A 12665-nucleotide genomic window follows, 5' to 3' on the forward strand; every position below is an offset into this window, starting at 1 on the left:
GGTAAACGAACTGAACAACTAGACATATCTTGGCTTCACCGACATATGGACGTGCCAACCAGATGGGACCCACTTGGCCCTTGATAGGGGCATCCCACGCACAATAACCCTAGACATATCTTGGCTTGGGCTCGTGGCCAAAACAAGACCACCAGTACCTGATGCCAGAATAGCCAAAGCCCAGCCAGCCTGCAGGTCGGCCCCAACACCAAAGCCCACACTTATGACTCTCTCAATTTCCATCGATCACTCTTTCTTGTTTGATTTGATCTTAATAAGAGGGGAAGGTTAACCGTTAACCCATCAAAGAAGAGGAAGTGACTGAATCAATCTCACTATGAAAACTGAACACCAAAAGTTTCAGAAGCATCTCCAGAGAAGAAGAAGAAGAAAGAAGATTTTACAGTATAGTTAAGAGACTAAAAGGAAGTGAAAACAAGCACAAGCATAGACCCATTCTTTTCCTTTTTCTATACCCCCAAAACCCAACCTCCTATTGTAACAAAGACCACAAAAATTTCTTGGCTACAATCTTCTCACATAAATCACTCTCTACAAAAATCAAAACCACCATCATATAAACAAGAAAGGAGAGCAGAAAAAAAGGCAACCGAAAAGTAGTGCCAGGGTTTCTCAAAATAGACCACCGGAATTCCCTCACCGGAAGCTCTTCCCCGGCGCCAGGATTGCCAAATCCGACCATCCGTTCACTCCCCAATAGTCGTTTTCAAACGTCTCGCCTGCCACGCCCTGGAAGAACGGTACCTCACCAGATTCCGGCATTCCCCAACAGGATTTTCCGATGCCCACCTCGTCAAGCCCCGGCGTGCGAACACCAATCAGACTAGATGGCCACCCCAGAAAGCTAAACGGCTCGACGAAGCACCCGTTGGACCCGAGCAGTGAGCTAAAGGTGCCGGTGACCTCGAGGAGCCGGTCGCTGTCGAGGTCATCGGGAACAGACGCATCCATTGCCGGTAATTCGTACTCTCCGGCGACCTCCATTAGTCCAGTGTTGGGCTGAATGGTGGGAGAGGACTGCTTCGGCTCCTGGGGTTGCGCGGGGGGCTTGGACTTCGCCCGCCTCGAGTTTCTCCGGCTGCCACCACCCACCGGGATGTTCCTCAGGGAGCCTCCTACGGTCCAGTACCGTCGGCACGACTTGCAAAAGTGGCGTGGCTGCGAGAGATTGTAGTTGTTGTAGTAACAGAACTTAGTGTTGATGGAGTCGCAGCGTGGGCACTTCTGGGCCTCCTCCTCCAGCGCCGGCTGGGGTTTGGCCGGCAGACACTCTCCGGAATCCCTCTGAAATTTATCTCCGCCAGAAGGCCTGAACAGGGGCAGAGAGGGGTGTGTTTCTATCTCTCCCATTTGAGTATCCCTTTTACACACTTACCTCAGATATCTCTCTGTGGTATGACTTATGAGAAGGGGTGTCTCTCTCTCTAGAGTTGGTGATGGACTCTTAAAGAGTGAGGAAGGGGCCAGGGGGTGGGAGTGAATTGTGAAGTGGGGAGATTCGGTTTTTGAAAAATCACGGTGGGAATTGGGGAATTTGTGTTTGGGAATTTGGTCGATTGAGAGAGAGAGAGAGAAGGTTTTATGATTAGAATAAGAAACAAAATGATGGTGGTGTCATCAAGAATTCCTCGATCAATGCAATCCCACGGGCAGACTGTGCCAAAGATGTAGCCGGACGCCTACATTGATACTGTACACAGCTACACACAAGCGTCCCCTAGGGCAGGTCAGCTAGGGAAGCCAAAAAAAAACAAAGAAGCTGCGTGTGCTTGTGAAACTTGACATATGCCGTTGTCTTTTTGACGTATTTGGCCAACCACTCTTTCAAAACAAGCGGCGTTTTTTTCTAAGTGAATGACCATGTTGGTGATGTCAAATTATGAATTGAGTTTGGTTATATTAAATGACTGCTCTCCTGGTAAAATCACGAATGAGCTTGGTAACGATCATCTAGGAGCTCAAACACTTCCGCATGTAACAGTCTTGATTCTTAGGGTTGGTTCATCATTTTCACCAAGCTCTTAAACAAATTTCACTCTAATCGTAAGTACCCTTCTAATGTAACAGGTAAATAAAACACGGTACAGAAGAAGGATGATTTTTGGCAATTGTGTGAAATGTAATGCAGGACGAGTAACCGAGACTGAGCAAGGTGGGGATTCTGGGCCTTGGCTTCTGAGCGTACGCGTGAAGGGGAACTGAGACAAAGGAATGAAATCTAACCGTTAATCTCAGGAGATGCTTACCGACACGATCATTATGTCAGGCAGCATGGGGAGGCAATTATTGGGCATCCCCGACCTTCTCTTTCTCTCTCTAATACTGTGAACGCTAGATTGAGCTAGACAGGACTTTCTACTAGGGACACTGGGGTACTGAATTCTTTCTAACTTCTCTCTCTAGACTCTTAAGAGCAGGAGAAGAGTCTCGTTCTCTGTGCATACTTTTTCTCTGTAGCGAGGGGGAAAGAGAGACTATTCTTCTATTATCTTCTTTGTTTTCTAGAGAGTAGAGGGACACTCAGAAAGACGGTGTGTACGTTTTGCTGCAGCAGGTGTCCTCGGTCAGCGTGAGCCTACGGGCAGGTCCGGGGGAGCGGTTGCTCGCCCTGTTGCGACCAGGAACGAGACTGCAACCCTGGACACGTGTCCTCACAAGCGTTGCGAGCCATGGATTTCGTTGGATTCTGTCGGGCGTTAGTTGGTGACGGCGACGCCTCCCCCTCCCTCTTTTTCTCTCTCTCTCTCTATATATATATATATATATATATTACATTCCCACCATTCTTTTCTCTGTCAGTCTCTCTCTCTCTACATTCCCACCGTCCATCAATCAATTCCCTACCTCCAACACGAACCTACTATGATGCTAGAGGTGTTACAGGAAACAATCCTCTCTGCCTCAATGACCTAAAGCTGCTTTCCTGCACGGCCATTTTGAGAAAGCTGGCCAATGTGGTCCTCATTGTCAATGGATGTGAAGTTGTGTATCGTGGGTGTACGGTATGACCCTTCACATTTAGTGCCTCAGTTTCCATTTTGCAGAGCAAGGACAGTGGCTCCTAAGGAGATTAGTAGACCGTGGAATGGTTCTGTATGGGTTCTTAATAGTTAGGTTCATTTAATTGGAAGATTAGGTTAGAACAGAAGAAAGCACGAGAAAAACTATAGGTTTTTAAAGGACAGTTTGATTATTTATAAGAAGAATCTTTGATTACTGATTCACTGAAGTGATCGGATTCGATGCCACTGGCCAAATAGAAAGAGATTTAGGTCGGTTCAGTGTATGATTAGAGACAAAATTAGGATAAAAGGGAGGGGAGAATCTGTATCATTTTTTCACGATTCATGATGCATTGCTTCGAGTCGGGTTCAATGAAAATTTAAATTGCCAGCAGATCCAGTTTTTAACTATGTGATTGCATTTAGTTTTTGTTTTCTTTTATTTAGCTGAATAAGCTGGGGAAGGATCCCATTCCTTGATTGCATTTGTTCAGTGGTCCCTTTCTTGTGAGCTATATAAAGCAAAGCAAAATTGGTCTCTCTCTCAGCCATCAATGGACTCGAGCATTTGCTATCATTTTGGCCCAAATAATAATGAAAATCATCATATCTAGCCTCACAGATCCAAAACGTCAATCTTGGATTTTAGGGGAAGGTGGTGTGGGCATTGATACTGGCAAAATCCATACACCAAATCCGGTAAGGGTGGGCAACCGGTCTGACAGCCTGATGAGCCTAGCCAACCCCACCCACCATGGGCCGGGTTTGGGCCATGATTTTAGGCCTGGGCCTGTTAGGTACCGGTCTGAAACCAGGCCGGTTATATACGTGGGTCAGGTTCTGGCCGGCTCGATAGGCTTGAGTTATTTAATAAATTTTTAATAATATAAATTTTTTAAAATTAACTATTGCATAGTAACTTGGATAACTATTATTATTTACCTAATTAAGTGTGGGAAGGGGCTATTTGTTAATTTTTACTATTTACCTAATTAGTTGTATTAATTAAGAATTAATAGCATTAATTAAGAATTAGTTGCACTAATTAAGAATTAGGTACATGATAACTTGCTATTCTCTCGTTAACCCATAATTTCAGTCAAGCATTTATACATTTTAAGATATTAGCTCGTTGGGCCATGAGCTTGTCTTCAAACCTAAGCCTGATAAGAACCGGGTCAAAACCTGGCCCGATGCCTACCCCTAACATCCGGTTCATAAGGGCATGTTTGATGGTTTGTCCAAGATTGGATTAAATGAACAAAAAAAGATTCGGTTGTGTTTCAAATGTCTTTTGTTTGATGATACGTGGACAACTTGGATAATCATGGATAATGGGTTAGATTACTTTATTTTATATTGTATGACCCAATCCGTCCAACCATACTAGTGTTTTAACATATTTATTATGGATTTTAAAACATGAGATTATTTACATTGAAACCCGATCCGCCTAACCAGTAAAAGTGAGATTATTTACATTTTTGGGGAACCACCCAAGAAACATATTGAAACTGAGATCAACATGAAGCACATTTTGCAATTGAGAAAACCAACTCCAAATATCATCTTGCAAGTTTGAATGCTGATCGATATACTTCAACAGACGCAGCTTCTCAAAGCCTGAAGGGAGGCTTTCACTGAAATTATTTGATGACAAGTCCAGATAAGCCAAACTCTGCAAATTGGTCTGCCCATCCAAGGAGTTACTAGAAAGATCCAAATATTGTCAATCATAAACTAGTTAAGTAAAACAAAAAGTAAATCCCGTCATCCTTCTGGTTCAAACATGCAACACCCGCAGGTTCCACCTTAGCATGAAACTGCAACTAAATACTTTTTACCAACGGGGCTCAGTTTGTCTGGCAGGAGCTGTTAGTGCACGTCACCTTATGTTGGGACGTTGCAAGTTCGAACCCCAAATGGTAAGATTGTATACTTGGTAGGTGTCTGCCTAACCCCAATTTTCTCTGTCTAAAAAATAAATAAATACTTTCAATATTGAATGAAGCAAAGGGAAATAGAAAGACGATTTACTTGGAAGCAACCAGACGCCTTGCGTTTTCCGCCAAGAGCATAGCTCCATTCATTGAAACTAAACAATTAACTCACAAGAATCATCACTTCCCGTTCAGAATCCACGTCTCATAAATCTTGTTCTACCAACCCACTGACATGTATTACTACTAACCACCAAAATCCAAACAGCAAAAAATTCGTTCGACCCAAAACCAACCGATCAAAAACAAACTTTTCCCTAAAAGCAGCCTGTTGATTACTTGCTCTCATGGCGAATACAGATCACAAAGCATAAGTGATTGACAGAAGAAAGCCAACCATTACCACACTTGAAGGCCGAATACGGAATTACAAAAAAGAAGCAAAAAAGTGAAAGGGATGAAGGAGGGCAGCAGAGTACCAGAACTTGAATTCCGGGAGACGGAGAATGAAGGGCTCGAACTCATCGAAACCCTTGGTCGGCAACGACGCCCCGTCGAGCACTTCGAGCTTCGGATCCTTTTTGAGCGAGAGAAACCCGATCAACACGTTCAGCACGTAGATGCCGAGCCCGTAGGAGACGATGTAGAAGCCCTGAAAGTAGTAGACGCGCAGCGAGTAGATCACGGCGGCCGCGAGGGTTCCGAACCACCGACCGACGAGATGCGGCGTCGATCAGTCCAGGTAGTACTGAAACGCCCAGGAGAAGTCGCTCCTCCACCTTGCGATGGGCACCTGCGCCGTGGCGTCGCCCGAAGATCCCTCCATCAAAACCCTCACCTTCGCCGGCCCCTAGGCCTGGCCGCCCCTCTGGCAGCTGCACAGCAGAGAGAGAGAGAGTCGGGCGCGCGATACAATTTTTTAAAAAAATTGTTCTCCGTTCCTTCGGAACAGGGGTGCAACGGAAATAACATATAAAACGGATGCGGCAGACGCCGTTCAGCGCGTCCGACATTTGTTAGAAAACACGTTATTTTTGTGTTTTCAGGGTATGTTTGATAGCTCTTTCCGTGACGAAAAAGATGTCCAGAACACATTTTTTAACAAACATTGAACGTGGCGGACGGCATTCCGCACGTCCGCCGCGTCCTAACCTATGTTATTTTCGTTCCACCTCTCCCCTTGTTATAAAAAGAACATGAACGGAGGGAACAACGTTAAAAAAAAAAATAAGGGCCAGCGCGACGCTCAGAGGTACTCGACGGAGAAATGCTGAAAATCGACGCGGATGCGACGCTCGATGGAAAAATGTTAAAAATCGGCAATACGGTTGGGATCTTCAACGGTGGCGAGTAATCGGGGGTGTCGATCTCCGACGTACTCTGGTAGATCCTCCCAGGAGGAGTATCTTCGAGATGTCGGGTTCCGGCGAGGCGGCAAATCAGACGGCGTCACTGTATGGCAGTGGCCCTGCAAAACAAAAACAGAAACACAGGAAAAAGACAGCGTACCTGATGCTGCCATTTACGGAGGTTGGAGGTCGCCGGAGAAAAGGATTCTTCAACTCAGCCTGTCCGCAGCCACCACAAGCGCAGGCCTCCTTATGCAGATGGTGAGTCGACCTCTTCCCCTCTCAAATTTCTGTATTTCGCTTATGGAAAGGGTTGCTCATGAAACCCTTTTATAAGCTACGAAATGGGAACGGTTGAGTAACCGTTCCCTCTGTTTTTCAGGTTTAACGGAAGGAACACCTCATGTGGGGAAGCGTTACCCACATCGTGGGTAACCACCACCAACGTGGTGGTTTAACCCAACATTCTCCCACTTGTTCTGACGATAAACCTTTTAACCTGAAAACCTTATGGGAATAACTTGATAAATAGAATGGCCTTTATATTCTATTCTAAAGGTCCTTAGTTGAATCTCTAATCCTTAGGAGATTAACAACAACCATAATGAGAATCAAAAAACTGAAAGTGATCACTTTATTTATATGCATATGTCAAAAAGAGTTTAACAATCCCATCCTCATTACATGTTCGGAATATAATCCCGGTGCTAGCCCTTTAGTAAGAGGATCAACGATCATCTCTTTTGTACCAATATTGACAATATGCACTAAATGATTCTTCGTCCTTTCTTTAACAACAAAATACTTCAATTCCATATGCTTGCATGACGTAGTACTTTTGTTGTTGTTTGAAAAGGACACCGCAGCTTCATTATCACAGTAGACCTTCAGTGGCTTCTCAATGGAATCGACCACCTTTAACTATGATATGAAGTTCTTTAACCATATAGCCTGCGAAGTAATCTCGTACAATGCAATGAATTCTACCTCCATGGTGTGGGCAGCAGTGGTCGTCTGCTTTCCACTCCTCCAAGAAATCGCTCCCCCAGCAAGTAAGAAGACGTACCCAGTAGTAGACTTTCTACTATCAAGACATCCTCCTAAATCCGCATCTGAGTAGCCAATGACCTCGAGGTGATCAACTTTATGATACGTTAACATATAGTCTTTTGTCCCTTGCAAGTACCGCAAGACTTTCTTGGCAGCCTTCCAATGGGGTAAACCTGGATTAGACTAAAATCTGCCAAGTACCCCTACTGCAAAAGAAATATCTGGTCGAGAACATGTCTGCGCATACTGCAAGCTGCCAACAACTAATGCATATGGATAAGCACTCATCTGTGCTTTGTCAATATCGTTCTGTGGACAATCCCTTAGGCTCAGCTTGTCACCTTTTGATATGGGTGTTGAAGTAGGAGAACAATTCTCCATCCCATATCACTTTAACACCTTTTCTATATATGATCTTTGGGAGAGGCCTAGAAACCCTTTTGCTCGGTCTCGACGAATCTCAATGCCAAGAACATAAGCAACCTCACCCATAGCTTTCATATCAAAATGTGATGCAAGAAACTGTTTTGTCTCTAAAAGTAACTTCATATCGTTGGTTGCAAGTAAGATGTCATCCACATACAACATCAATATAATGAACTTACTACCACTTTCCTTAAGGTATATACATTGATCAATAATGTTTTCTGTAAACCCGAAAGTCACAATGACTTGGGAAAATTTAATATACCACTGTCGGGAGGCCTGTTTAAGTCCATATATTGATTTGTTAAGCTTACAAACCAAACGATCATTTTCAGAGAAACCAAGAGGTTGTTCCATGTATACCTCTTCATTCAGATCCCCGTTGAGAAACGTTGTTTTCACATCCATCTGATGTAGCTCTAAGTCATAATGAGCTACGAGGGCCAGAATAATCCTCATTGACCCCTTAGTTGAGACAGGAGAAAATGTCTCATTATAGTCAATCCCCTCCATCTGGGTGAATCCTTTAGCAACCAATCTTGCTTTATGTCTCTCTATGTTACCTTTAGAGTCTTTCTTGGTCTTAAAGACCCATTTACACCCTACGGGCTTTACTCCTTTAGGTAACGTGACAAGATCCCACACTTGTTTTTTAGCCATAAAGTCTAACTCTTCTTTCATGGCTTCAATCCAGTGCGAAGATTGTTTGCTTTCAACAGCTTCCATAAAATTCAACGGGTCATCATCCATATCTATGAAATCACCAGGCTCCTGAAGGTACACCATATAATCAGGATGTATGGCAGATCTCCTAATCCTTGTGGATCTCCAAACAGGTCGTTCCTCAGGCTCAGATGGAACCTGATCATCCTGTTCGTGCTTTTCCGCATTGTCCACAATAGGTTCACTTTGGATTTGTGCATTAACAATCGAATGATCAACCACACCATCATTAGGAATAACAATGTGGTATCTTTCAATGTTTTTCTTAACAGGTGATGAAACTGGATCCTGTATTTCCTCAAAACCAATGCTTTGAAGTGCACTTAATCCTACTGAACCATCTTATAGGAATTTAGCTTTATCCGTTTCAACAATCTGTGGTGAGTGAGATGGGCAATAAAACATGTACCCTTTTGATCTTTCTGGATAACCAATGAAATATCCACTGGTTGTTCTTGGATCAAAGGCTTTAATGTGGGGGTTATACAGTTTAGCCTCTGCAGGACATCCCCATATGTGCATATAAGACAGTGATGGTTTCCTACCTGTCCACAACTCGTAAGGAGTTTTAGGCACAGATTTCGTAAGAACCTTATTCAAAATATGCACAGCTGTCCTTAAGGCTTCACCCCACAACTTTATGGGAAGTGTTGAATAATTCAACATAGCCCTGGCCATTTCTTTAAGCGTACGATTTCTCCTTTCAGCTACACCATTCTGATAGGCACTACCAGGCATAGTATATTGAGGCACAATGCCTTCCTCTTTAAGAAATCGCGCTAATGGTCCTTCCCTTTGCCCCATCTCAGTAAATCTACCATAATATTCGTCACCTCTATCAGACCTGACTATTTTAATAACCTTATCGGTTTGTTTCTCTACTTCTTTCTTAAATTCCTTAAACATCTGAAAAACATCAGATTTTTCGAAGATCAAGTAGAGATACATATACCAAAAATAGTCATCAATAAAGGTGACAAAATATTTTTCGCCTGTGTAACAAGGAGAAAACGGTCCACATGCATCTGTTTATGATGGTTTATATAGATTGAATACCGAGAATAGTCATCAATAAAGGTAACGAAATATTTTTCGCCTGTGTAACATGGGGAAAACGGTCCACATACATCCGTATGGACTATTTCTAATATCTCATTACTGCGTTTGGCACCGTCTTTATATGTGTTTGTATGCTTAGCCTTTATGCAATCAACACATGGGTCATTGTTAGTAAAATCTAGAGATTGCAAGATCCCTTCATTTACCAGTCTCTTTATTCTCTTTTCAGAGATATGACCCAACCTTCGATGCCAAAGCATGTAAGATTTATCATTCATCATGCTACGTTTATTTCCAACCAATGCGTAATCCGAAGTCAAAGACTCCTGAGTTTGGATCTTCACATTCAATCTATATAAACCATCATAAACAGATGCAGAACCAATTTCAATTGAATTTCTGAATATGAACAATTTGGAATTTTCAAACTTAAAACAATATCCAAATTTATCCAACTTTGAAATTGAAATTAAGTTTCTACTATACGATGGAATATAAAAGACATCATGAAGATCTAAAACTATGCCCGTATCTAGAGTAATCCTGCAGGTTCCAACACCCTTCACATGTGAACGCATCTTGTTTTCCGAATAGATACTTTTCTCATGCATTGTTGGTTCTCTTCTGCTCAGGAACAGCTGTAGACAGTTGGAAATATGAACAGTAACACCAGAATCAATCCACCAGCTATTTTCAGGAATTTGTAATAAATTACATTCATGAGAAACAAATGACAAATTACCTCTCTTTTCCAACCACTTTTTGTACTTTATGCAATCTGCCTTTATGTGTCCCTTCTTCTTGCAAAAGAAGCACTTTATGGGAGCAGAGTTAGATTGCTTATCTTGGGATGATTTATCCTCAGTTTGCTTCTTCCTAGCATTTCTCTTAAATGCATTCTTCCTTGGTCCTACTTTGGACGTATGAGAAGCCATATGTGCACTCTGCACCTTCTCACCTTTCATCCTCTCTTCTTCTTCAACACACTTGGACATGAGTTCATTAAATGTCCATTCATCATTATGTGTGTTGTACGAGATTTTGAAAGGTCCGTATTCCAAAGGTAAGGATGTAAGGATTAAATGCACTAGGAAAGAATCAGAGATGGTGAGCTTCATGTCATTCAGCTGAGACGCTATGTTTCTCATCTCCAAAATGTGCTGGCGAATGTTTTCCCCTCCAGTATATTTCATAGATATCAGTTTTGACATCAGGGTACTGGCTCTAGCCTTGTTTAAACTCACAAACTATGCCTCAATGACATTCATGAATTCCCTCACTGTTCTGCATTGTGGGATAGCACTCCGAATGTTCTTAGCTACTTTATATTGCAAAAGCAACAAGCTAAGTCTATTCGAGCGCTCCCACTTCTTAAAAGCAATCTTTTGATCAGCAGTACTCTGATCAGTGAGGGCAGCGGGTTCATCTATCCTTAGAGCCAGATCTAGATCCATATACCCTAATGCAAATAAAACAGTTTCTTTCCAATCACTAAAATTGGATCCATCTAGAAAAGGTATAGAGCTAGAGCCATCTAAAATCACAGAACTAGAAACTGCATGACAAAAGACACGTATCAGGAAGCATTCATACGAGACTAAAACTTTAGTGGAAAAAGCAAAATGATAAAGGCCCTTGATATGCTTCTTTCCAGGCGAGTGAAGGGGGTCATCGGAGTCCTACTTTGGTAAGAGCTCCGACACGCGAAACCACTTCGCCTACCGACCATATTCGGTAAAACTAAGGTTCTTGTGAAGATAGACCATCAACACAAGGTATCTTTGGATACACATGTGTGATGTATCTCAACACATTTACCTTATTCTACCCTACTTAAATTCCAAACACGATAAAACTACCTTTGGGTCGTCTGTCGTTTCATGAATATAAGTACAATGTGCATATCGGCTTAGGAATTGTATGATAGTATAAAATTTATTTATGACTCACGTGTATTCAGTCACTTTGGTGACATGAAAACACTAATTCATTTAACTATCCTTAATGCTAATATGCAAAATTATATCTTAAAATAGTCCGTAAACCGAATGGACTAGACATATGACCCTCGAAATGGTTCTTAAACTGAATGAACCAGTCATATGTATCACGAACCGGTCTTAAAGCACTCTGAACCGGTCTGAAACAGCCCCGAACCGGTCATCCAAAGGTCCGAACCGGTTCTAAACCTTATGAACCGGGTCAAATATGAACAAAAGTTCATTAAAACCCTATAACTGTATGCCAAAACCCCTATATTTTTTTATATTAAGGAAAACAGGGTCTTAGCATCTCGGAACCGGTGAAAAACTGGAAGGAACCGGCCAAAAACGGCTCTGAACCGGTCCCGGAAGGGGACTGAGTCAGTCCCTGATCCGGTTCAGGCCAAATAGTGCTTGGACCCTTCTGGATCCGGATCAGACCCGACTGCTTACTGGATCTGGGTCAGACCCGAGGTTATCCGGATCCGGGTCGTACCCGGTACAGTCCTGATTCAGGTCGGACCCAGTTACAACTGGATCCGGGTCGGACCCGGTACTGACCGGATCCGGGTCAGATCCGGTACTAACCGGATCCGGGTCGGACCCGACATTACTAGATCCGGGTCAAACCCAGTAAAGACTGGATCCGGGTCGGACTCGGTGGTAACCGGATCTGGGTCGGACCCGGTACAAAAACGGATCCGAGTCTAATCCGAATCGGATTGGATCCGGGTCAAACCCGGTAATGACCGGATCCGGGTCGGACCCGATAACCGTTGGATCCGGGTCGGACCCGGTACTAACCGGATCCGGGTCGGACCCAGTAATACTGGATCCGGGTCAGACCCGGTAAAGATCGGATCTGGGTCAGACCCTGTACATACCGGATCCAGGTCAGACCCGGTAACCGCTGGATCCGGGTCTGACCCGGGGTTTACCTTATCCGGATCGGACCCGAGCGGGTCCCCACCCGAATCCCTGATCCGATCCGGATTATCTTATGGATCGGATTCGAGTGGGCGGGTCCGGTTCAAAAATGAACCCAACCCAAAAAAAAATGATAAGATCGAATTAGGGTTCAGAAAACCCTAATTCGACCCTTTTCATTTGTTG

General features: G+C 43.4%; 1 protein-coding gene across 1 annotated transcript; it reads right to left on the reverse strand.

Moving 5' to 3' along the window:
• Positions 1–412: 412 nt before the first annotated feature.
• Positions 413–1371, reverse strand: LOC149835111 (dof zinc finger protein DOF3.4-like). The gene has a single exon (XM_090009523.1). The coding sequence runs from the start codon at positions 1369–1371 to the stop codon at positions 658–660; it is 714 nt and encodes a 237-aa protein (XP_089865649.1). The 3' UTR covers positions 413–657.
• Between the last annotated feature and the right edge of the window lie 11294 nt (positions 1372–12665).

This window comes from Nuphar pumila, chromosome 6, assembly GCF_984573655.1.
Source record: "Nuphar pumila chromosome 6, dmNupPumi1.hap1.1, whole genome shotgun sequence".
In the NCBI taxonomy this organism is placed as follows: domain Eukaryota; kingdom Viridiplantae; phylum Streptophyta; class Magnoliopsida; order Nymphaeales; family Nymphaeaceae; genus Nuphar; species Nuphar pumila.